Here is a 27,500-nt window from a genome sequence, read left to right on the forward strand (position 1 = left end):
CTCAAGATTGAGTATTAAAAGTACTCATCATAGAATATAAAAAACACTCAACACAACATAAAATCATAAAATGGCACTTATAATGATTAAAAGTGATCATTTCACCATTTGCATGTAGTATTTCTGCTCAGGTGCATGTATATTTTTCTGCTCAGATGATAACTTGTAAATCTCATTTGTCATTGTCAGTAGCACCTGCAGTGTAGTAATTAATTGCTGAATAAAGTTTAGTGAGTAGGAAAAGTGCTCATTGTATCCAGCAGAAATGCTACAGTGCAACACGAGATGTAGGTTAGGTCAAATGATGATTATCATAATTAAAAGTCTACGCTCCTGCATCCGTTTGCTTTACAGGGACCCTCTGCGCTGTCACCATTACCTTATATGTATGCGTGCAATGTAGATAGAAACGCTCGGTGGAGTACTTAAATACTCTCACTCGTACATCTCAGCGGAAATACTACATGGCAGGTACTATATGTAATGGTAAAATGATGCGTAAAAGTACTCCAACCTGAGCAGATTCACACTAGATGGCAATCGGTAAAATTACGCTTATATAATGATAAAAGTGATAATTGTTTAGCATATAGTAGTGCAATGTAGTATTTCTGCTGAGATGAAGACTGAGTATTAAAAACTCCTCTTTTTTAACCAGTCAGTATAGTAATGGCATTAGTCTTTCTGCTACAGAATCAGCACTTTTAGTCATTTTAATCATCATTCTTACCATTGTAATGGCCTGTAGTGATATATCTTGCTATGCTCTCACCAGATGAGCAAGTTGTTAATTACTCAGAATGGTTCATAGCAGTGCCTCAGAATCACTACTGCCGAGACTAGTACTTTCGCTGGAACCTGAAAAAATAGATTTCTCGCACATATCTACAGTGCTCATCTTAGGCAGTACTCCTGGCCCGCCATAGACAAATAGCGCCGTGGTGCATGTAATAATAAAATAACTATATTATTAAAACAAGTAACCGCGTCCCTCTTTAATTATACATAGGAGGGTATTGCAGTGCTATCCTGCTGCAATGTGGCATTTTAAATAATAATATTACTGTTCAAATCTCAACAGAAATACAACATCAAATACTGTATGTACATCATAAAATGCGCACTTTTTAATACTCAATCTTCATCTTTAAACCACTTGACATACACGCTACTATTGCCATGTAGTAATATTTTGCTCAGATAAGGATATATAATTATTAAGATTGCTTAAATGAGCAGATATACTTCACGCAGTGCTATATTAATAATGATTAAATAAAAACTTAATTATCCACCGCGCTTAAACAGTACCTGATAATTTTAAGCATTACATATAGTATTGCAAGTATTATACTTGCTTGCTGAGGATGATGATAGTATTAAAAGCGTTAAATTAAAATAAAAAATTAAAAGTGTATTAAAAATATACTCAATCTTTGTTGTATTATGTGTAGTATAGAAGATATGCTTAGATGAGCTGCAGCGTTTTATGTAACCATTATAAGTGTATTTTTAACATTCCTAACATGTAGCTATACGTCTGCTCATATGAGCACTTTGAATAATTGCAATACCAAATGTAAAATGAAGATCACATACAGTAGGCTAAATCTGCGACAATTAGCACTTTTATTAATTGTAGTCATTTTAATATTACATATTGCATGCACTATATCTGCTCACATCAGCACTTTTAATACTCAGAATAGTATTGTGTGAAGTATATAAAAGTCTACTTGAAAGCGTTACACTGTACCACAGAACACACAACATTCCTTCATAGTCGCCGAGTTCATTGTTAAAGTCACTGATTTCAGGAGAGCTGTGCAGTGAGCAGCGACATGCAGCTGACATGACACACGCGTGCCAGCTGTCATACACACGCCGTGTCACGTATATTTCAGAGAGAAGCCTTTCGCTGTGAACATGAGACACTCTGAGAGGAGGCGCTCATTTTTCATGCAATGCATGTGCCATCGCCGACGGTTGCATAACATGAAAAAAAACCAGACGGGAGCCTCCATTATTATCGCTTATGCTGTCAGGTGTCCTACAGGTTGCAATCCAGCACTCGTCATTAATGTTAGTGCTAGCGTTGTTTTAGATGTTAATGCAGATGAGTGTGGAGTTGTTTGTCTCTGAATGACTTCATCTTGACTCCCAAAGGCTCCACCCTACCCATCAATACCCCGATTATATACCGACACACTACCGACATCTGACTGCCAACTTAACATTAATACTGTAGTTAATATGAGTTAAAGTATGGTCCGTGTTGTGGGAGACTGGATGTGTATTAATTAGTTTATGTGAATCAGCTGTCATTTACTTTCACATATCTGATTCAAATTCTGTGATGCATTTTAAAGCCGTTATAAGATACTGACTGTTGCCACATTGTTATAGGTGTTTCGACGTCACAAATGAATATTTATTCTGATTGTTATTATTATTATTATTATTATTATTTATTATTATTATTAATAATAATTTCTTTAACATTGCTGTTTTTTTTATTCTTTTACCCCATATAACAGCAATAAGCCACTAAAGATATGTGTTTTTCCTGTGTATCATTTAGATGCTATTGTAGTTTTTATTAACAACTTTTTTTTCTTTTTAATTTTGGAATCTTTTTTTTTTTTGTAAGTTTTCTTTTTTTTGTGTAATTGTGTATGTTTAGTTTTGTTTATATTATTTTTTATTTATTTATTTGTAATTTTAATTAAATATCACATTAAAAAAAATAAAATTAATAATTTATATTTTTTTTTATATTTAAAATTTAATAAATAATTTTGGTTTCTTTTTTTTCTTTTTTTGTATGTTTTGTTAATTGTGTATCTGTTTTGTTTATATTATTATTATTATTATTATTTTTAGCTGTTTTAGTACATCACGTTAAACTAAATTAAAGAATTACAAATTTTTTTTATATTTTATTTTAATTTATTTCGCTTAACACAAAAGCTTTTCTTCATGGTTTTAATTTCAGTTTGACTTATTTTAGTATGTCAAGTTAAACGAAGTTAAAATAGAAATATAATTTGATATCTACACACGTACTCTGTTTCAATATTGATGAGATTTTATTTGAATATATTGTTGTATGAAGTTTCTAAGAACACATGATTTGAGAATGACCAGTATTAACCTCGTTAGAATGAATAGAGCTTAATTAAATTCCTTAGAATTAAAAAATCAAACAATTAAAAAAATAAAAAAATTGTAACTAAGAACAACAACAATAATATAATTTCGAAAAATTTCAAAAATAAATAAAAATAAAATAAACCAACATAAACTTCATAAACTCAAAGAATCATAATATTTACTTAATATTTTTTAACTAAAACCACAATGAATATAAACAAAATCTTCACTTAAACTACCGAATGTAAAATTGTAAATTGAAATGAAGGCTCATGTAGTTTAGAGCAAGTTTGTGCTCGTGCTGCCATTTGGCCTCTGTTTCGTAACCCATGTGCGTCCGTCCTTGAACACGCGGCGCTGGGACACCTGTGGCCCGTTTGAGGTTTTCTCCTCGTGTTTGAGCGCAGACCTAACGCCTGTGCATCAGCTTTATCAGCTCTGTCGGGGAAGAAAATAGACCTGGGCTCTCGTCCAGAATCACAGGCCCGTTTACAGCCCAACGCGCCGCTCCAGAGATGATTTATCAGCCGGCACAATGCACTTTATCTGTGATAGAAACGAGGGCTTGCTTGTGTTTGATTTGCGATGACGTGCATGTGAACGTGTTACACAATCAGCTTCACCCGTTAAATTAAAATTTAAATTTAACAGTTTCTCATTAATGAGTGAATGTGAAAACGTTTTGAAAGTTATTATGATATATTTTACAAATGTTTCTGACACTAATTTATATTTATATTTATATTTCAGCAACCTCTGATTAATGAGTAAATGTGAAGAAATGTATCAATATTTTTAAGCATAAACCACACTGAAAAAAAAAAAAAAAAAAAAATTATATATATATATAAATATATATCAAAGAAAAATATATTATAATAAATGGAATATTGATCAATGAAGTTTATAAGAGCATATAATCTGAGAATTACCAGTATTAATGGCATTAGAATAAATGGAGTTTTATTAATATTAATTTATAAATATTTTTTATTATATATTTATTTCTAACAAAACATTAATATTAATCATTAATATTAAATAAAAATTTCAAGCAAAATAAATTATTTTTAATTGCATGAACTTTTTATTATCAAATAAAAAAGTGAAGGTTTTCACGCTGCAGTGGTTCAGTCCCAAAACCCTAAAATACTAAATACTAAACAAAAAATACAAACGTTTCTTGACACTAATATGAGATGATTTAAAGTATTTTTTGACACTTAATGGTACTCCATAAATATCTGGTCCAAAAATGACCTGGATGCGAAATGCGTGACTTGATTTAAATGGTTATATATCTTTAAAAATTGTAACAATAAATAAATAAAATCTAATAAAATATACAATGTGTATTACCATAAACCAAAAGCAAAGTTTCACTGTTTTATTAAAAACAATTCTTTAGTAATTTTTCTGCATGTATTCCGGGTCAGAACGGACCTGATTGCATTCTGAGGTTGAGCCCTGTGCCCCGTCAAGCTTGATTTAATTAGTCACCGTCGAAACAATCAGACGCAGGTGGTAACTAGCATTAATCCGTGAGCGTGTCAAAGTGACCGATCTCGTTTCTCCACCCATCATGACACGGCGCGTCTGCATGAACACTCGCCCGCGTGTGTGTTGCATCATGGGTAGTTAATGCGCTCCATTGACCTACATTAGACTCACACTCCTTGCACTTAACAGTCGTTTACTAAAAGGAAGGAAAGGCCCTGCTGTCCGGCTCAAGTGGGCAACAAGTGTCCAGTTGTTGGTCAGAATTCCTCTGACCGCTCTGTGTTTCGCTGGAGTCGCTCCCTTGGGACGCTCGTTTACCCCGCCGCTCACATAGCTGGCATTCCTTCCCAGCATTCCCCAGAAAGAGGGTTTAGCCGGAGGGAAGAGGTAGAGACGGGTCTGTCTCTCTCTCTCTCTCTCTCTCTCTCAATGCTCACATCAAAACTCTTCTCATCTCTCTCGTCTCTGACCCACTCCAGTCTTTTATGTAAAAATAGCTTTCATTTAAAAAATATAAGTGTCACATTTATAATAAAATATTACATAGTAATATTAATAATTATAATTATTTACAATTTTATGCACAATTATTTTTATTTATAAATTTTTAGTGTCACATTTATATTTTATTGGCATACTCCTGTCACTAATACAGTGGTTTTAAATACTGTAAAAATGATAAAATGGCATGCTTTTGTAGCAAATAGTGATATATTTCAGCAAAATTGTTAATGCTCATAACTGCATGCAATGCAATGAGAACATTACAAATAATGTTTTTTTTATTATTATTATTATTTTAGATGGCTGATAATACTCTGGCAAATGCGCTTTATTATTTTTTGTATCTATTATCATAATTTTTACCATTGTTGTTTTTTTGCTGGCACAAATCCTATTACTATTTTAGTTTGTACTTACAAGCTTGTATTTTGTAGAATCACCTGTTCAGTGATTTGTCTTTGTATGCATTTGTCCCTCCACTGTTAGAGAGGTCTGTGTGTGTGGTCTGTGTGTGTGTGTGTGTGTTACAGTAGTTCTTTGTTTTGTTTTTGTTCTCTGAAAAAGCAAAAGCACCAAAACAAATCTGGACATTTTTTTTTCCATTTAATAAAATATTTAATTAAAATTACAAATAAAAAAAAAAAAAATAAAAACACAAAATACAATATATAATTTTTATTTTAAAAAAAAAAAAAAAAAAAAAAAAAAAAATTATATATTTATTTTTTTATTTATAAATATTTATTTATTTATTTACATATATATATATATATATATATAATATATATATATATATATATATATATATATGTATATGTATATATATATGTATATTTATGCATGTGTGTATTTAGTTATTTAGTAATGTTTTGCGGTGTTTGTAAGTGCTGTCGTGTGTGTTTCTCTGGTCTCTCACAGATTGCTAAGATGGGAGGAGAGCAGATGCAGCATCTGAACAACTCGTCTCCGGTCGTCGATGCCTCGCTGTACGGCTACGGAGGGCAGAAACGCTCGCTGGAGGAAGGAGGTACCTGGGGTTTCGTGGTTAGAACTGTCTGCTAAATGACTGATTGTCACCAGTGTGTCGTCTGAGTAACACAGTAGATACAGTAACCCTGAGGTTAAACTCAGTGCAGGACTTCATGAAGCGTTGACCTTTGACGGTGTTTTCTGCACGTCAGAACCAGCGAGTGTGAGAGACGCTGGAGGAAGTGAAAGCTGAGAGAAACAGAGACACTGAAGCACTGTGATTGAAACTGAGCTGAAAGTTAAAATCTGTGGAGAATTTTTATTTTATTATTATTTATTTATTCATTTATTAATGCAATGATTCTTTTCTGGCATTAATTGTTATTGGCTATTACTAAAGGACAGCTTTATTAAGTAACTTGGCATAATATATATATTTATAATTTTTTCTTCAAAGCTCCTCAAAGTTATATTAATTAATTAGTTATGCATCTTATTACTTTTTTTATTGATGCTTCAAATTAAAAAAAATTAAAAAAAAAATTATTTAAATTAACATAATTGTCCATGAAACCAACATGAATACAAACAGCATTAAAAGTGCCAATAGAGTGGATATTAAAATATATAAAAAAGGCTTTTCTGCAAATTAATGTAGTTATTCATATTTGACCAAAAGAGGAAGTAAAATCTCACCAAATCATGGCTTTAATATTTTAGAGTTTTTTTTATTGCTGTTCATTATTTATTTGCAATTCATTGAATGTCTAAAACCTTATTTGTTAGATAAATAAATAAATAATAATGATAATTAATAATGAACTCGTTTTACTGTTTTAAACTGTTTATACTATTAAAACTATTTTTGAACTATTTATTAAATCTTTTAAACAAAGCATTTCTATTGTCTCAAAACTTGAAATAGAATATATTAGTTACGATTGCAATTTTTTTTTTTGCATATTCTAAGGTTTGAAGCTTCTTCTGCCGGACTCTAATATGATGCGCTGTGTATTTTTCAGTAATAAACACTAATGTATTTTCCCTTCTGTTTCTGTGCAGTGGCTAACCAGCTCGGTGCAATGGTACATGGTACAAGGTGAGAGCTTTAATTCATCAAAACTCTAATGTTGTGCTATTGCACATTACAGTTTTAGATAATAAACGTGCATTTCTATGCACAGCTGTAATGATGATGCTGATATGTGTTTGTTTAGGGCTATAATAACAGAAGACTTCAAAGTGCCTGATAAGATGGTTGGATTCAGTAAGTACTGTGGATCACTTCATAAAACATATGCATTTTGCACCAATATTTGAGCTTTAGTATAAGGATTTATGTTTATTATATTTAGCAATATAAGCATTTGCACTCAATCTTTGGCATTTTAGAATCTGAGCTCTGTATGTTTATTTAAGTATTTTCTTGTTTAATAAAAGGTAGTATGCATACAGTTTTTGGCCTGATATAAGCTGATCTGTGTGTTTTCTCGTCCGGCAGTCATTGTCAGCTGGAGTCTAACTGAAAAATCAACATCAGCCTAACTTAAAGATACATACCACCCCCCTCAAGTTCTGATCTGATCACAGTCTGCTTCTGCTTCCATCACACCCAACTTCAACTCTTTCTATCTCGATCACGATCACGTTATTCCTCAAAGAACTCGTGAAGGAAAAAACATCTGCCAAATGCCTTAATGTAAAAAAAAAAAAAATTATAATAATGAAAAATTAAGATATCATAAAAATATGTATAATGTTATTTAATATATATATACCATAGATATTTAATTAATAATAATAATGGAACTAGTTAAATATAATATATTATGTATTATTATATTGATGTTTCATAGATATTTAATTAATAAGCATAAGTTCTAATTATACATTTGAGAATGTTATTGATGCATATTAAACATAATGTATACAATTAAGTAATAATTGTTGATTTTATGAATAAAAAAAATCTAGTAATTAAAACTAAATATTCTAATAAAACAAAAGCATGTTAATATTCAATACATATTTAATTATAAATTGTAATATACATTTGAGAAATTATTGATACATATTCTTTTAATTTATAATTGTGATTTTGCATTTATGCTAAATTGTGAAAATATCCTTTTCGTTATGCATAAATGTAAATAAAAATTGAAATAAATTTTTATAATGAAACTAGTTAAATATTATAAATTATGTAATATAATATTGATGTTTCATAGATATTTAATTAATAAGTATAAGTTCTAATTATACATTTGAGAATTTTATTGATGCATATTAAACATTTATTGCATAAAATTTAATAATTGTTGATTTTATTAATAAAACAATTATAGTAATTAAAACTATAAATATTCTAATAAAACAACATGTTTGATAAAAAATAATAAAATAAAACATACATACAAAAAATCATAAAAATACTAATAAAAAAAAATAAATTAAAGATATATTAATTGATACAAATAAAATATTATGATAAAATTTTAAAACAATATATTAATAAATGTAATTAATAATAATCATAAATGTTATGATACATTTGAGATGTTTTTATTGATGCGTGTTTCTTCATATTGAATGATTTTATTTTATAATAATTTAATATTTGCAAAATCATCTATATCTTTACTAGATCTGTGTCTCTCTACAGTTTAGAATTTATGAAAACAAATTATTTTTTTCCTGTTGAACACTCTCTAATGGCATTTTTGGGTGCTTTTCTTACCAAATAGTGCCATTTATTATGGTTTTAGCGATAAAGGTGAATGTATAATGAGTACTGATTTTGATTTTTGATCCATATTAAGTAATAACAACATCACCACTATAACAACCAAAGACACATGGACTCTGAAGCTGTAAAGTGTTCATGCAAACACAGATATATTACGATGTTCAGTGGAAGTCACGAAGAGCTACATTTAGTGCGATTGTGAAATGCACATGAAGAAAGTGAGCTGAGCAGCAGTTCCTCGTTTGCTCACAGTCCGTGTCCTGCATTGTTTTGTTTTCTAACTTGTTTTGAGTTGCGTGCAATTATTTGTCATGTCACCCCCACAGACAGTGGAGGAATGATGGACAGGCCTTGCACCCTGACCGGGACCCCCGAGAGCATTGAGTAAGAATGCACTGCCCTCTCTAGCAAACACCACACAGTATACACTGCTGCTCTGCTACGGTCAGAGTGCACTGATTGAGCTCCAGTCATCCGTCTGCTGTCGTTCGTGTTCTTCAGGCAGGCCAAGAGGTTGTTGGGGCAGATCGTGGACCGGTGTCGGAACGGACCGGGCTTCCATACTCAGATGGACGGAAACAGCGCTGTCCAGGAGATCCTGATCCCGGCCAGTAAAGTCGGCCTGGTCATCGGGAAGGGAGGCGACACCATCAAACAGCTGCAGGTGCGCTTGCTAATTCTCTAAGATTTGCTGCCACAATCTTTATTTGAATATTGTGCTCTGGTTCACTAATGAAATGAGTTCCAATCAAAGCAACAGTAGAGCGAATGAGTCAGTGATTCAGTGACTCGTTCATAGACAGACAGTCACTTGCTTTGTTTCTGAAAGAATCACCTATTTGAATGAACTGAGTGAGTCAGTGACACAATGATTCATTAGTAAAGACAGTCACCTGTTGGTTTCTGAATAAATCGGCCGTTTGAACAAATCAAGTGAGTCAGTGATTCATTGACTCAATCATAAGAGTCACTTGCTTCATATCTGAGTGAATCAGCTGTTTGAAAAATGTTAGTGATTCAGTGACTCATTCTTAAAGAGTCACTTTGAAAGATACGAATGAGTCAGTGAGTTTGGTCACTTTCTTTGTTTCGAGTGATTCAGTGACTCATTCTTAAAGAGTCACTTGCTTGGTTTCCGAATGAATCAGCCATTTCGAAAGATACGAATGAGTCAGTGATTCAATGACTCATTCATAGACAGACAGTCACTTGCTTTGTTTCTTAAAGAATCACCGATTTGAATGAACTGAGTGAGTCAGTGATACAATGACTTATTAGTTAAGACAGTCACCTGCTTGGTTTCTGAATGAATCAGCCGTTTGAACAAATCAAGTGAGTCAGTGATTCATTGACTCAATCATAAGAGTCACTTGCTTCATATCTGAGTGAAACAGCTGTTTTAAAAATTTGAGTCAGTCAGTGATTCAGTGACTCATTCATAAAGAGTCACTTGCTTCATATCTGAGTGAATCAGCTGTTTTTGAGTGATTCAGTGACTCATTCTTAAAGAGTCACTTGCTTGGTTTCCGAATGAATCAGCCGTTTGAACAAATCAAGTGAGTCAGTGATTCAGTGACTCATTCATAAAGAGTCACTTGCTTGGTTTCCAAATTTATCAGCCATTTCAAAATATATGAATGAGTCAGTGATTCAATGACTCGTTCATAGACAGACAGTCGCTTGCTTTGTTTCTGAAAGAATGACCTATTTGAATGAACTGAGTGAGTCAGTGATACAATGACTCATTAGTAAAGACAGTCACTTGCTTGGTTTCTGAATGAATCAGCTGTTTGAACAAATCAAGTGAGTCCGTGATTCAGTGACTCATTCATAAGAGTCACTTGCTTCATATCTGAGTGAATCAGCTGTTTGAAAAATTTGAGTGAGTCAGTGATTCAGTGACTCATTCATAAAGAGTCACTTGTTTTGTTCCCAAATGAATCAGCCATTTCAAAAGATATGAATCAGTGATTCAGTGACTCATTCATAAAGACAGTCCCTGTGTTCCAGTGTGCATACTATCCACCCTATCTGCCCTAAGTAGTATTGAAAACTACTAATGTCACATACTCTTTAGGATGGATAGTATGCACACTGGGACGCAGGCAGTCACTTGCTTAGTTTCCGAATGAATCAGCCGTTTGAATCATTTGAGTGAGTCAGTGGTTCAATGACTCATTCATAAAGACTTGCTTTGTTTCTGAGTGAATCGTAATCGGTTAAGTGATTTATTCAATGACTCACTCACTGCTAATGTCTCAGTCATGCAGTTAAATTGATGTGCAATCAATTAGATTAATCTGCACATCATGCAATGAACATTTTTAATTGTAAATGAATGTTGTCTGCCCACAGGAGAGGACAGGAGTAAAGATGATCATGATTCAGGACGACCCGATGCCCACTGGATCAGACAAACCCTTGAGAATCACTGGAGACCCTTATAAAGTTCAGGTCTGTGTTGATCAGCGATGCAGTGTCAGATCCGCGGGGCAGTGGTGTCATGTGACGTCTGACTCTGAGTGTGTGTGTACAGCAAGCGCGGGAGCTGGTGGTGGAGATCATCAGGGAAAAGGATCAGGGAGATTTCCGGAGCGGCCGCAGTGACTTCGGCTCCAGACTGGGCAGCAGCATCGACGTAAGGACACCTGCGGCTGCAGCTTCAGTTAGGGCTGCGGTGAAGCCAGAAAGGCCTTGCGTGTTGATTGTTGGTTTGCTCTCACAGGTGGCAGTGCCCAGATTCGCCGTGGGAATCGTCATCGGCAGAAACGGGGAGATGATCAAGAAGATCCAGAACGACGCAGGAGTCAGGATCCAGTTTAAGCCAGGTCAGTGTTCACACACCTCATGTTTGCTCAGCGTTAACATGCACGCATTATACTGCTGAGTTACACACCCCTACATCTTAAAGAACAGTAAAGGTTTAATATCACCTGATATAATGATGCAGTCAACAGTAGACATAAACTAATGTCTTCAGAATCATTCGTGCGTGTGAAAAAGAGATGAAGTGTAAAGAAATAGCTGTAATCTGGCTCATATTCTCACAGCTTATAAATGATTCCCAGAAGCAAAACTGCCACGTGAACTAATTTGGTTCACTAGTTTAGTGCATTCTGGGACGCTCACACAAATCTCTTAAGTCTGTGGAGGACCAGCAGGATCACTGACGTGTTAAGAAGTTTACAGGGATTAATACACTGTTCTCTCACGTTAACACTGTTTACAATCCCTTGAATATATTAATGCTGCTGAGAACGGCTGTTCAATTCATTCACTGAAACTGAACTGAAGTCACAAACAAGCTGCAGGATTAGGACGCAGAATTCAATGGAAACAGTTCATTAAATCTGCTGTGCAGTGTAGTTTTAATACATTTTGTGTGCAAATTATCCATAAACTTGCTTATGCATGAATATTGGAAACACAAAAACATTAAATGTTTTTGAAAGAATATATATATATATATATATATATATATATATATATATATACATAATTATTATTATTATTATTATTATTTTTTTTTTTTTTTTTTTATAAATTTAAAAATTTTACATTTTTAAAAATAATTTTATTTAAACTAGTGCTGATTAATTGCATCCATGATAAAAGTTTTTGTTAACATATGTGTGTGTGCTGTGTATATTTTATATATATATATATATATATATATATATATATATAAATCATAAACATGTAAATGTTTTAATTATATATATATAAATGCAAACACATGCATGTATATATTTAAGAAAAAAAAATATGTTTATATATTAAATATGAGAATATGAATATATAAATGCATAAACATGTAAATGTTTTAATTATATACTTTATATGTGTGTATTTATATATACATAATAAATGTACACAGTACACATACATAATGTAAAGAAACTTATTTTTGATGCGATTAATGGTTTGACAGAACTAATTTAAACACAATGAAATTATCAAATTTAATTTTGTGCACTAATATATATATATGCATGAATAGATTTAAATTTGAATGTCATTATTTATTAATTATAGCATTTATTAAATAAGTTATCTGAAACTATTGTTTTCACCGTCTTGTACTTAGTTCAAAGAAATATGTCAAATTAGTAGAGAATTGTATTCTGTGCATCAAGGAATTAATTTAGTTTAAATCTGTTTTATGTTTAATCAGTTAAAACCATGTTAACCCTGTAAAGCCTGACATGAAATAACAGTCTAAAAAATAATTTTTTTGAAATGTAAAAGTTTATTAATGTCGGTCAGTGAGATGTCTTTGATCGTTTATAGATGCACACATCAGTGTGATAGAGTAGGTTTTGCTGTTGTTGGTGTGATCTCATAACGCCGGATCCGTGTCTGTTTCAGATGACGGGATGAGTCCGGACCGGATCGCTCAGGTCATGGGTCAGCCGGACCGGTGTCAGCACGCGGTCCACCTCATCAACGATCTGGTGCAGACGGCACAGGTATATATGGACCGTCATCTTGCACTGATGATCATGATGGAGCCGGAGAATACAGTGACAAAACTAATCACCCTCCTGTACTGAGATCACATGATAGAGTTCAGCAATATCACACCGTTATCTGCACCACTGTGAATGTCATACTGATTTATACAGCAGTGCAGTAAATAAGAAGTTAATACTGGGTTACATTTTAGACACAATATGTGTCCCTGCAGCACAGAAGCAGTCATCAGCAGCACAGGTATATTTGTAGCAATAGACAACAATACACTGTATGAGTCACAATTATACATTTCTCTTTTTTATGACAAAAATCATTAGGATATTAAGTAAAGATCATGTTCCATGAAGATATTTAGTAAATGTCCTACTGTAAATATATCAAAACTTAATTTTTGATTAGTAATATGCATCGCTAAGAACTTCATTTGAACAACTTTAACAATATTTAGATTTTTTTGCTCCCTCAGATTCCAGATTTTCAAATAGTTGTATCTCAGACAAATATTGTCCTCCTAACAAACCACACATCAATGGAGAGATCATTTATTCAGCTTTCAGATAATGCATACATCTAAATTTAAAAAAATTGACCCTTATGACTGGTTTTGTGCTCCAGGGTCACATATGGTCTGTTTTTGTCTAATTTTGACAACGAAAATGGTTTCAATCGAAGCCACAGCAGAACCATTGAGCGTCTCTGATCGACACTCAGCAGTGTTTCGTTACTGAATGATGCAGTGTTGAATCATATATATTTCTAAAGCAATTTTTTTGGTAATGTCTGTTCATGCTTTTCTTATTTAACACAATAATGATTTTAAATGATCTTTTGGAGTCGGCTGTAATTGATTGATTACACATCAGGAATGAATTCGATGCAGTATTGAAGGTCTTGTCTGTTTCCGGTGTGTCTGGTGTTCAGGAGCGTGATGGGTTCGGAGGCCCGGTCGGACCCAGAGGTCGCGGCAGAGGTCGCGGGGACTGGAACATGGGAACTCCCGGAGGTCTGCAGGAAGTGACCTACACAATACCAGCTGATAAGTGCGGCCTCGTGATCGGGAAAGGTTAGGACTTCCTCTGCGTTCAGCTTTTATTAAAGCCACTTTATAAGAACGTCACAAACGGTACATAGTTATTGTATTGGAGTGAAGGCATTGATATAATTTAGAAAACAAAGTTTGCGGTTCGCCGGTCATTTTTCTGAAATGTCAGTGTGTGTAAATGACCCTTGTGAGTGTTCACTCTGTAGGGAGCTTTTGAGCTCTTCACTGCAGCACAATGAGGGTGAAGCATCTTCTGGGTGGTCTGAAACATCTCCGTCTGAATGAAGCGCTTGACATTCACACTTTCTCTCTTTGAGTTTAGGTGCATAGCAGGGTTATTATCATAAATTAAAATCATAAAAAACTTTGGGGGGGGGGAAACATTAAGATGCAAATATTTTAAAAAAGCCTTCAGCTAGAATCTCAAAGTTAATGAAAATGAGAAAACCAACTTTTAAAGACAATACAGACATTAATAAAAATTAATAAATCTATAGATTTAACATTTCAAACCCAAGTGTGTTTGTGCAATATTGATCTGTTTATATATATGTGTGTGTGTATATATATAAACTAAAATTAATAAAAATGACGACACGAAACAAAATTAAAAAACAATTCAGCTAAAATTAAAAGGAAATGTTAATATCAAACCAAATATGTAATGTTTCTTGTTTTCATTTAGTTAAGTACTGAAATAAATAAAATGAAATAAACTACATCCTTATAAAACAATAAAAACATTATTTAAAAAAAACTGTAAAAATGACAGAAAAAAGACCAAAACAATTAACAAACAATAAAATTAAATGAAATATAAAACTTTAATTTAAGTTGAAGTACTAAATAACTAATTAATAAAAAAGACTTTATTAATAAAAATGTATTACATTTATTAATATTAATAAAAATGACAAACACAGCAAAACCTTTAAAAAAATAAAAAATAAAAATATATATATATATATATATATATATATATATATATATATATATATGTGTGTGTATATATATATGTTTGTGTGTGTGTATATATATATGTGTATATATATATATATATATATATATATATATTATATATGTTGTATATATGTATATATATAAAAATGTTTTCAAAGAGTGAATTATGATTTTTTTTTTTTTTTTTCTTCTCTGCATTGGGCATTTTATGTTTAGACACTGAATTATGAATACAAATAATTAAAGTTCTAGGGTTGTCAGAACACTTGATCACTAGTGTAAGGGTGATTTATGATGGGATCAGCTCAGATTGTTGTGCATGTATTATCTGGTGGTGTTGAGCAGGACTGAGCAGGCCGTGGCTCTGACCTCGGTGTGGGACACACATCTCATTGTTAGACGCTCTTTTCAGTGTGAGGTGAAGACCACCAGCAGCAGCAGCGTCTCTCGGCTTTAACCAGCGTCCTTTAACTAAACCGCTCCGTCCGTGAACGCAGCTCTTTATCTGCGCCGGAGCTCATAATGGCTTCATTAATGCAGCGGTTAAATTTGTGTGACAATAGCGTGATGGCCTCTGCTCGGTCCATCGGCCCGGCGCGGGAGGACTGGTGTAGAGGAGGCCGGGTCAGTCAGGGTCAAGCCGCCCGGATGAGTGAACTAATGCTTCCCTTTACCAGGATCTTCTCCACCCCCCCGAGCTGATGATTTAACCATTCAGTCTGGAAATCATGACACACATTTAATTATTCATTTATTTAAATTATTATTATTAGTTTTATTTTTAACAATCCCTTGTGTCCATATACTTTTTTTTTTTTTGTAGGCTGTTTAGTGAGCAGGTCTTATGTATTTATAAATTTATAAATTTAATTATTTGTTTGTCTATCTGGTCATTTATTTATTTATTTATTTTTTGTTTATTTTATTGGAATTAAATTTTTGTTTTATTATTTATTTTAAAACATTTACCTTTTATTTTATTTTTGTTCTGTGTTATTTTTATTTATTTATTTTTTACTATTTTTGTCCATTTACTTTTTAAACCGTTGTAGAGTAGATGGCTGTTACGTGAGCAAGTTCTATATTTTTAATGTTTGTTTGTCCCTGCTGTTTATGATTGGTTAATTTAATTAAATTTTTTAAGTTTGGTTTTTATTTATTTATTTATTTATTTTTAACTGTCTTTTGTGTCCATATACACTTTTATTTTTTAATTTTTTATTTGCTTATCCATGATGTTTATAACTGGTTATTTTATCTTTAACTGTATTTTTATTTTTATGTGTTTTAATTATTTATTAATTCTTCCCTTGTCTCCACACACTTTTTAAACCTTTGTAGATTATACGGTTGTTTAGCAAGCAGTTGTTTAGCGCCTGTGTTTTTATGTTTGATTGTCCCTGGTGTTTATAACTGGTTAAACCATGAAGTCTAGTTTGAAACGGCACGTACTGCATGTGATAGATCTGTGTGAGGAACAGGGCTTGTTATCGGGTGGTGTTCATGTGTTTGTGTTCTGCTCAGGTGGAGAGACCATAAAGAGCATCAACCAGCAGTCCGGAGCTCATGTGGAGCTGCAGAGAAATCCTCCTCCGAACACCGACCCCAACGTCCGGATCTTCTCCATCCGTGGCTCTCCTCAGCAGATGGAGATGGCCAGACAGCTGATCGACGAGAAGATCGGGGTGAGGGATCCGCTTCTCACGCTGTCTGTCTGCATTCTAATATGATGATTTTCTGCTCAAGAAACATTTCTGATTATTATCAATGTTGAACATCACCATTTAAAAGTTCAGGGTAAGCAAAAAAAAAATGCATTTTATTTTTGAGGATTCACAGATGAATACAAAGTTCAAAAGAACAGCATTAATTAGAAACATTGTAACATTACAAATGCATTCACTGTTACTTTTGATCTATTTAATGCCTCCCTGATGGATAATATTATTAATTTCTTTAAAGAAGTAATCATAGTGACTCTAAACTTCATGCATATGGCCAAGTTGAGTTAATGTAGCCTGTCCCCAGTCATTATTAACAGACTATTGACTGTCCAGTCTCTGTTAATGACTGATTCTGTTTGTCCTCATGTAGGCGACTGGAATGGGAGGAAGCAGCAGTTTTGGACTCAGTCCTTTCACCCATTCCTTTATTTCCTCTCTGCCAGTTATTTCCTCTCTGCCACTTCCAGAGCTGTCTGTAATCTTACATTGATTCAGTGTCTGATGATCATGATGTCGGACGGCTGTCTCTGTGATGAAGACTGTTAGAATGCATCTAAAATTCAAGATATGAGGCAAAAAAATCACCCTCTCATATTTATATTTTAGCAATATCACACCAGCGAGAGTGCTGTTTTTTATCCAATATCTGCACCACTGCAAATATGATTCATACTGCAGCTCAGTAAACAAGAAATTAATATTGTTGCATTTTATACACAATATTGTCTGCTTTTGCTTAATGTCACAGTAGAACTGTTGAGCCTCTCTGATCAGTACACAGCAGTGATTCGTTACTGAATGAATCCACATTTCTGAACAAATCGAGTGAGTCAGTGATTCAACGACTCATTCGTAAAGAGTCACTTGCTTTGTTTTTGAATGATCAGCCATTTGAACAAATCAAGTGAATCAATGATTCATTGACTCATTCGTAAAGAGTCACTTGTTTTGTTTTTGAATGAATCAACCGTTTGAAGAAATCAAGTGAATCAATGATTCATTGACTCATTCGTAAAGAGTCACTTGCTTTGTTTTTGAATGAATCAGCTGTTTGAATGAATCGAGTGAGTCAGTGATTCAATGACTCATTCGTAAAGAGTCACTTGCTTTGATTTTGAATGAATCAGCCATTTGAACGAATCGAGTGAGTCAGTGATTCAATGACTCATTCGTAAAGAGTCACTTGCTTTGCTTTTGAATGAATCAGCCATTTGAACAAATCGAGTGAGTCAGTGATTCAATGACTCATTCGTAAAGTCACTTGATTTGCTTTTGAATGAATCAGCCATTTGAACGAATCGAGTGAGTCAGTGATTCAATGACTCATTCGTAAAGAGTCACTTCCTTTGCTTTTGAATGAATCAGCCATTTGAACGAATCAAGTGAGTCAATGATTCATTGACTCATTCGTAAAGAGCCACTTGTTTTGTTTTTGAATGATCAGCCGTTTGAACGAATCGAGTGAGTCAATGATTCATTGACTCATTCGTAAAGAGCCACTTGTTTTGTTTTTGAATGATCAGCCGTTTGAACGAATCGAGTGAGTCAATAATTCAATGAATCACTCATTAAGACAGTGACTTGCCACTGGTGCTTTTAGTTTCATATTTAGAGCATCATTTCATTTTTTTAATTTTCTTTTCATATTTCAATATTAATTTCCATTACATTTACATTTAGTCATTCTGCAGACGCTCTTATCCAAAGCGACTTACAAATGAGGAAAACAAAGCGATTCTTGTTAAAGAGGCAAACAGACACAGGAAGTGCTTGTAATACCAAGTTTGAGGCATTGTTCAAATAAGTTCAAGCTAGAAAGAGAAGGAATAATCCAGTTAAAAAATTAATTATCATCATGTATACAATGTTGAATCAAAATATCTATGCATCACTTTTGTCATGTAACACAAATGTCTTTAAATGCTCTTTCTGGGAGTAATTTCTCCCCTAAGTTTGATGTGCATCACATAATTAATGAATTAATAATCACTGGTAGTGCTAAAGAGTTGATGTTCTGAACCTCCTCTTCATCAGACGGATGGTTCCGGTGTGAATCGGTCAGTTTCAGAGCGGGTCTGTTATCTGTGGCTCCCCGTGCAGTGTTTGTGATGCTGATGTTGTGTTTGTGTTTGTGTGTCAGTGGGCCGCAGACGTTCATGACCGGAGGCTGGGGAACCACGTACCAGACATGGCAGCCTCAGAGCCAGCAGGACCCCAGTAAGACTCTCTTTAAGCTTCGCTGTTTCTTCTGAGGAACAGCACTCTTTCGTTAGATTCACTTCATTTTGCTAATTTCAGGTCACAATGGATCTCAGAGCGGCCAGATGGACTATTCCAAAGCGTGGGAGCAGTATTATAAAAAGCTAGGCAAGTGCCTCAGACACTTAGCTGCGTTTCTTCTGCGTAAAGGATTGGGTGAGCCGCCGGGACACTTAAGAGACACGGCTGAGAGCGTTTTATTTGCCTGACTAACAATTTTCCCGGTCTGCTGTATTATTTTCTCCCACTTTTTTGACTGGAATACTGTTGTTGTTTTTCATTACTCGTCCTGATAAAAGCCTCAGATCAGCTTCTGTTGTTGTTTCACACAAAAAGCCCAACGGGATGTGATCCGTTATTGACGTTTACAGCGTTTTCCATGAATTTACAGCAATTTTCCTAAAACGAAAAAAAAAAAGATCTGCACTGTAAGGAAAAAAAAATCAGAGAAAAACAATATCGTGGAAGAAAGTTACCTTTTCTCTGTTACTTTATGAACATTTAACACATAAAAAAAAAATAAAATTAATTTACATTACAATTTAACATATCATTAGTTTATACTCTTACTCTGCGTATATATATATAATAAAAAAATTATTATATTATTTTTATTTTTTTATTTTTTATATTAAAAATGCAAATAGTATTTAAAACATTATTTAAAAAAATATTCCAATATTTTGTGATTACATATAAGTATAGACAAAAAAATAAAAATTATAAATAATAAAAAAAATTACTAAAATAATAAAAAAACAAAAAAAAAAAATGCAAAAATGCTAAAAAACAAATTAGAAATACTGCTAATGTAAAATAATAAAAAAATAAAAAAATAATAAAATAATAAAAAAATATATATATATATATGTGTGTGTATATGTGTGTATATAGAATATAAAACGTTATATATATATATATAAGAAAAATATTAATAATGCATAATTTTATTTTACTTTTTAACTGTAATATACAACATTAATATTTATGTCAGCTCAAATCTCTTGAATCTCAAACGTTGAAAACAGTCAAACTTTTATTCTGACGCAGGAGCACTTGAAGCTTCTCTTTCTGTGACGAGCGCTCCTTGTTATAAATTTGTGAAGGTGCGTGCGTGTGTTTTCTTTTTTTTCCCCGAATGCACATTAAAGTGACTCAGAGCAGTATTCAGATGGAGTTCATGTGACGCTGAAAGCTTGCGATCGTGAGCTGCTGATGTGTAAATGAACACAGTGTGCATATATTTGTTTAAATGAACTGTGGTCTTATGAGTCCTTTGGTTGTGTTCTGAAGCAGCTGTAGTTGTCACTGATGTTCCTGGATCACATCGAGACTGAGTTTGTGTGTTGTGTCTGCGCAGGTCAACAGAACCAAGGCCAGAGCAGCGGCTCCGACTACAGCAAAGCGTGGGAGGAGTATTACAAGAAACAGAGTAAGAGAACGTCTGTCCTCCTGATGTCACTCAAACCCAGCGGGACTTCAGTGTTCTCATCCTGTGTGTGTGTGTGTGTGTGTGTGCAGCTCAGGCCGCCGGTCCTGGATCTCAGCAGAGCTCTCCTCCAGACTATAGCGCCGCCTGGGTGGAGTATTACAGACAGCAGGGGGCGTATTACGGCCAGGGACAGACTCAGGCTCCCGGGCTCCAGGTGATAAACACACTCCACCAACACCTTTATAATGATATCAACATACTGTAGTGAGCAGGAATTAAGATGTTTTTGGAAAAAAGTCTCTTCTGCTCACCAGTGCTGCATTTGATTGATCAAAAATACAGTAAAAATTATGAAATATTTTTATGATTTAAAATGTCTGTTTTCTGTGTGAATCTCTGTTAAACTGTAATTTATTTCTGTGATGCACAGCTGTATTTTCAGCATCATTACTCCAGTCTTCAGTGTCACATGATCTTCAGAAATCATTCTAATATGATGATTTGCTGCTCAAGAAACATTTCTGATTATTATCAATGTTGAACACAGTTAAAAAAAAAATTTTTTAAAGGAGGCTTTGATCAAAAGTGAGAGTAAAGACATTTATAATGTTGCAAAAGATTTTAATTTCAAATAAATGCTGTTCTTTTGAACTTTCTGTTCATCTGTGAATCCTGAAAAATAAAATGTATCACAGTTTCCACAAAAATATTGTGCAGCACAACTGTGTTCAACACTGATAATAATCAGAAATGTTTCTTGAGCAGCAAATCATCATATTAGAATGATTTCTGAAGATCATGTGACACTGAAGACTGGAGTAATGATGCTGAAAATACAGCTGCGCATCACAGAAATAAATTACACTTTAACAGAGATTCACACAGAAAACAGCTGTTTTACATAGAAATAATATTTCACTATTTTTACTGTATTTGAGCAAATAAATGCAGCTTTGGTTCACTTGCAAAAGCACTGAAAAAGTTTTGTCCTTCCACATCATATTTCCATCATATTTATTTTTTTTAAATGCAATTTTCTCAATTTGTTTACCATCACCATGTCCCTTTAAGTGCTCCGTAGAAGAGACTTCTTTGAAAACCATAAAAACTAATAATTTTAGTGTGCGTTCACAAGTGTGTGTGTGGGCTCTGACGCTGTGTGTTTTCTCTCGTGCCGCAGGATCATTAAAGCGGGCGACTGCAGACCCTTTAGTTGAAGATTTTTGAATCACTGCGAGGAGGAAACAGACCTTTTGTAACAGAGGTTCTAGATTTGCAACGCCTTGAAGACTTTTACTTTTTTTCTTAGTGAGAAACACTAGCTGTAGAATGACTTATATGATTTAAAAAGAGAACTATTTCTAAATCAGGACATCAAATTGTTACTAAATACTTGTGTACACCATTATTCATATGGGCGATTTCCGGGATCCCTTTTGGAACGTTTCAGAGTTGGTTTGTTTTCTATTCTTCCTTTTTAATTCAACGATATATATATAGAGATGTGTATCGCCAAAACGAACCCCGGAAGTCGCGGCGTTTCATCGATCGCGCAATATAATCTCTTATTTTTCTAGTTCTGTTGCAATAAAATGATCGAGGGCTTAGCAGTCTTGAATTCGTTATCGTTTCGTTTTGTCGTGAAATGTTTTAAGAATGTGTACAAAATGTTTTCTTTCTTTGTTTTTCTTCTACATAAAGCATTTTAATTCAGTGCGATGAAAAACTGTGATGTTTTTGTTACCGAAATATATGCTTTTGTTACACGAGAAACGCAACGCCGCCGATGATGATGTAATTCCTCATGTACTTCGTATTCTGTTTTCATTGTCATTTTATTGTACTCTGGTTTAAAAAGGTGCAATATCTTATTTCATTTTTTTTTTTGAAACAAAGATGGGTTTCTCTAATATTTTGACAGACGTTTAACTTGTAGTTTTTTGTAGTCGTATGCAAATGTAACGGATAATTTTTTATTACGGTGATTTGGCGGGAAAAAGCGTATCGTGAGGTGTTTTTTTTTTGCCTTTGCTCTCTTGTAAAACTATGTATGTATGCTCAGATACTTGATTAAATACTTTATTTAAAAATATATATATATAATTAAATCAAAGACTTTTTTGTCCTGCATTTTTACAGGAAAACTCCCTGTTTTTCTGTTCTGTTTTCATACTGAAATTTGTCAAAGATTGTGAATGTGTAATTTGAAATTTGATGTTGCATCTTGTTGACGGATGAGAAGTTTTATGTGTGTGTAGTTCTGTAAACTTCGACTTCAAAGCGTTCAAGACTGCTAAGCCTCGGAGAGCCTACCTGTGTATTAATTACTTGTAGTTTTTTATATTCCGAGTATTGGAAGATCAAACGTTCTCGTCTTATTTGATCCGCCGGTCTCTCCCTCCACGTCATCAGTACACACTGTACAGTCCCGATCCCGTCACTTTTTAATTCAGATTTTGCTTTCTACTCTGTGTGATCTAATATATGTATGATTGATTAGTTACAAATTGATCTAGTATTAACTTCATTGCTTAATGAAAAGGGATATTATAATTTCAAAATGTTTAATTTTAGTGTTTCTTTTCTTCCTCATGTGTACAGGTAACCATGTATTAAAATGATCGAAAGACTAGCTCTTCTCTGTGCCTCTTCTTTGCTCGCTGTCGCCTCTTTCACAGAGATCTGCGGTGCTTGAGTGGTTTCTGGTAGATTGTCTGTGTGAGCTGTGATGACGCAATGACTATTGAGTGTTCGTATTTGCACATTCTGTGTGTTTGAAGCAATAGTTCACCAAAAATAAAAAAGTGCTTAGGCCACCTGAGATCAGGATGAGTTTGTTTCTTCATCAGGTTTGTAGAAATGTAGCACTGCATCAGTGTCTCAGCAATGGATGCTCTGCAGTGAATGGGTGCCGTCAGAATGAGAGTCCAAACAGCTGATAAAAACATCACCAATAATCCACAAGTAATCCACAGCACTCCAGTCCATCAGTGAACATCTGGAGAAGACAAAAGATGAAACACATCCAGCATTAAGACGATTAATCTGATGAAAATCTGGCCTGACGGTGAGCACATTTCTGCACATTCTCATTTTTGGGTGAACTGTTGCTTTAATAATCTAAAGAACCTGTATTCTTAAGAGTGTAGTGTAATGCATCTGGTTTGCGGTCTACTTTAATTGAAGCGCAGTGGTGTGTGTGTGTGTGTGTGTGTTTAGAGAGAGGTGGTTTGTGGGAGGATTCATTGGTCTAAATGGATTTTTAAACACAGATGAGTTTCCTTCTGCCCTCAGGCATCCACAGATAAAACACTTAACTGCAGGGAGTGGCAGATGTGTGTGTGTGTGTGTGTGTGAGAGAGAGAGAGAGATAGAGTTTGTGTGTGTGTGAGAGAGAGAGAGAGCGTTTGTGTGTGTGTTTGTGTGAGAGAGAGAGAAATAGAAAGAGAGAGAGTGTGTGTGTGAGAGTTTGTGTGTGAGAGAGAGATAGAAAGAGAGTGTGTGTGTGTGTGTGTGTGTGTGAGAGTGTGGTTTGTGAGTGTATCTATTATTTTGCATGTTTCCGTTTTTTCAATGAATATAGAGAGTGTGGTTTGTCTCTATTGTGTTGCATGTTTCTGTTTTGTCATTGAGTTTCCTCTCTGTCTGTTAGTGGTGCATGTGGTTGTAATTAGGTGTAATAATGTGTCTGTCTGATAACTAAACCGGTTTCAGTGCATGAAAAGTAATAGTTTACAAATCTGGGAGGATTGATGTGATTTAAGACTGCATGATTTTACCTGCTGACGGTGGAATCACGATCAGATTCAGGAGCCTGATAGCATTACCAGTTCATTTATTCAGGGATTTTATTAAATATTTGCATTTCACATTTGTTTGTAACACTTTATACACACTTATGTGATTCTTATTAGATCTTTAGTTTATTTTAATAATTAAAATGGCATGAATTTACATTCATATCTGAGTTATGTCATGTTTCTTAATGGCTTGTTGCGCTTCGTGAATATAAATGTCTGATCGTGTGTTGGTGTTTATAGTCGTGGCGTCTGATGGAGGTTCAGTCTCAAAGCTCTCCTGATCTCACATCTTTCCCTGAAACACTGACACAGATCGCAGTGTACAGAGTCAGGGTTCAGTGGTGTATGTAATGTTATATGAAGCTTTATAAGCAATGACTTGTGAAAAAAATACAATTTAGTTCATTTGACTAATTTCTCAAATCCTTTATTTAGTGACACGTATATGTAAACTTATAAATAATAATGATATATATATGCAATAAGTATAAACAAATAAAATCAATAAAAATAAAAAAAAAAAAAACATTAAAATAAAAAAAAACAAACATTTATATAACATATATTTTCACAAATCACAAATGCATAAATAATGCATATGCATATAATGACACTGTATGCATACATTTCATATTAAATGAATTATCCAATAAAGTCCATTTATATTTTTTATGTAACTAGACACTGCATATAAAATATAATATAAATATCATATTCTATATACTGTATAAGCAATGCATAAGCATCAAAATATGAAGAATATAAAATAATAATGCATATAAATACTGAAACTGTATAAATTTCATACTCAATGTAATGTACAAATAATGCACATGCATAAAATTGCGTTAGACTTATTCTTAAATATTATTTGATTATTTCTGTAAATACATTGGGTATATGTGTGACATAATGACACTGTATATATAGTGTCCAAATGTATATGCGATATAATTTGTTATATAACGACTTTTGTCGTAAATAATTACATATTGAGACGAAAAAAAATTGCAGCAAGAGAAAGTGAGTGAAATGCAGAATAATTGTATGTCATGAGAGACTGTGTGTGTGTGTGTGTGTGTGTGTGTGTTGAGGTTAATAACAGCTGGTTAAATGTGTGAGAATAATTGCAGGCTGTGATGTGTTAATAGGCTCTGTACAGGTGTTGTGCGCGATTATCTTTCAGTCAGTGTCTCTCTTTCATATCTCTCTCTCTCTCTCTCCTCACAAAGACAGAGTTTCTCATTGGGTGTGTGTCTTGAAGGGGTGCCGGGGCTCCTGCATAAAGAGCTTTTTTTCCCTGGTGTGTGTGTGTGTGTGTAGGTGGGTCGAGGGGTCATTAATAACTAATTAGAGGCTCAGAGCCACTCAGGCTCCTATAAGTGGAGCTGATCCGGAGGGAGCGCATCAGTCGCACTCAGACCCTGCGCCACAGCACTCATGGGTTCGGTTCTGGCGCTGAAGTCCAGGTTCAGGTCTCAGCTGTGTGAGATCATCACCTCTGATATCCTGCACAGTTTTCTGTACGGTCGATGGAGGAACGTGCTGGGAGAGAATCCGTGCGAGGAGCAGCAGAGGACCGCGTTCACCGCCGAGGCTCTGGCGCAGTCCTTCACCGGAGGTAACGCTGCAGGGGGCATCACGGACACTCACCATGATTTTACTGCAAAGAAAAACAGAAAACCATACTATAGTTAAACTGTGGCAACCACATGGGTTTGCTGCACTAACCACAGTTTAACCATGCATTTGTGGTAAAACTGTAGTTATAAAAATGGTAAATATATATATATATATATATATAAAACCATGGTTAATTTTCGTAAAGTCTGAACTGGTTGAAGAGTAAGCTATGAATTCAGGATAACTGGGACATTTGTTTACACAAGTCATCTTAATGGCAAAAAGTGTCCCAATCAAAATATTCATAAAACATCCTATCTGTTTATGTTTTGTACTTGTTATATTTATCAGTGATAGGTGATACTTTTAAAGCGAAGTGTTTGTCTGTACAAGCGATCTTTTAGTTTTGGATCGTGTGTGGATAAAATCGCAAACAAAAATAATTTATTAAGGGTTTTAAATATGTTTTCATGATAGTAGAATTACATTATTGTTGAATTTCACATGCAGGGAAGGAAACCGCATTTTCAAAAGTTAGATGATTTGTTTTATTGTTGTAAAATGTTAAATAATTAAATGCATTTAAAAACGGACAAATAAACCCGTTCGCGAGAAAACTGTTGTGTATTAAATTCGCGAAAAAGAAAAACGCTCGACACGTGTTTGTCTTGGTTTCGTGTGTTTTATTTCGTTTTGGAGAAATGTTTCTTGTTTGTTGTTGGATTACGTCGAGTAGTTATAAATATCAATTGAATTCGCACTTTTCGATCGCGTTCGATTTTGTTTTGTCGGAAAAACCGCTGAACTTGATTCGTTTTAGGAACGATCCTCGCGATCTGTCAGTGGGAACAAACTCTCTCTCGTCTGCTGGGATTGTCTTCCCAAGCTCCTTCAGGGATGCCGTTCTCCAGCATTTAGTCTCCTTTCTTTGGCTCCATTGAAGGCGTTTAAGGCGGTGAAAGGTGCTCTCGCACCGCGCGTTCGGTGTGTAACCGCCGCGGACTGAATGAAGCGGCTTTAAATTCATTTGGTTAACTTTGTGCTTGACCTGAGAAAGCCAGAGAAAAGCTCCCCATTCTCGCATTCACGGATCTCTTCTCCTGCGCTGGCATCTCCGCTTCTCTCCAGTAACACACCGTGAACGGCTCTTTCTGTCCTCATTCACGGCATGTCAAGCAGATAATCGCCTTTCCAGCTTTTTGTTCGCGAAATTCCTGCGTGTTTTTAAACAAGCCATCGCTTCATTCACTCACATTTATTGCTACAAACGTGCTGAAAGGATAATGAATGTGGAATGAGTCAGTGGAGAATA

At 34.2% G+C, this 27,500-nt stretch overlaps 1 protein-coding gene and 1 pseudogene across 1 annotated transcript in view; both read left to right on the plus strand.

Annotated features, from left to right (window-relative positions):
* Positions 1 to 23,397, plus strand: part of fubp3 (far upstream element (FUSE) binding protein 3) — a 51,601-nt gene extending 28,204 nt beyond the window's left edge. The window contains exons 2-17 of the mRNA XM_042723476.1: positions 6,076 to 6,184; positions 7,189 to 7,225; positions 7,344 to 7,393; positions 9,082 to 9,256; positions 9,374 to 9,536; positions 11,228 to 11,326; positions 11,409 to 11,510; positions 11,598 to 11,700; positions 13,241 to 13,341; positions 14,270 to 14,411; positions 16,875 to 17,035; positions 17,445 to 17,549; positions 19,093 to 19,291; positions 20,694 to 20,765; positions 20,855 to 20,979; positions 21,946 to 23,397. Coding sequence (XP_042579410.1) covers positions 6,076 to 6,184; positions 7,189 to 7,225; positions 7,344 to 7,393; positions 9,082 to 9,256; positions 9,374 to 9,536; positions 11,228 to 11,326; positions 11,409 to 11,510; positions 11,598 to 11,700; positions 13,241 to 13,341; positions 14,270 to 14,411; positions 16,875 to 17,035; positions 17,445 to 17,549; positions 19,093 to 19,291; positions 20,694 to 20,765; positions 20,855 to 20,979; positions 21,946 to 21,954 — 1,752 coding nt within the window. The 3' untranslated portion in view covers positions 21,955 to 23,397. The remainder of the gene's footprint in view (positions 1 to 6,075; positions 6,185 to 7,188; positions 7,226 to 7,343; positions 7,394 to 9,081; positions 9,257 to 9,373; positions 9,537 to 11,227; positions 11,327 to 11,408; positions 11,511 to 11,597; positions 11,701 to 13,240; positions 13,342 to 14,269; positions 14,412 to 16,874; positions 17,036 to 17,444; positions 17,550 to 19,092; positions 19,292 to 20,693; positions 20,766 to 20,854; positions 20,980 to 21,945) is intronic.
* Positions 23,398 to 25,656: 2,259 nt separating this feature from the next.
* Positions 25,657 to 27,500, plus strand: part of LOC109046429 — a 6,986-nt pseudogene continuing 5,142 nt past the window's right edge.

This window comes from Cyprinus carpio, chromosome B5 (assembly GCF_018340385.1).
Source record: "Cyprinus carpio isolate SPL01 chromosome B5, ASM1834038v1, whole genome shotgun sequence".
Taxonomy (NCBI): Eukaryota; Metazoa; Chordata; class Actinopteri; order Cypriniformes; family Cyprinidae; genus Cyprinus; species Cyprinus carpio.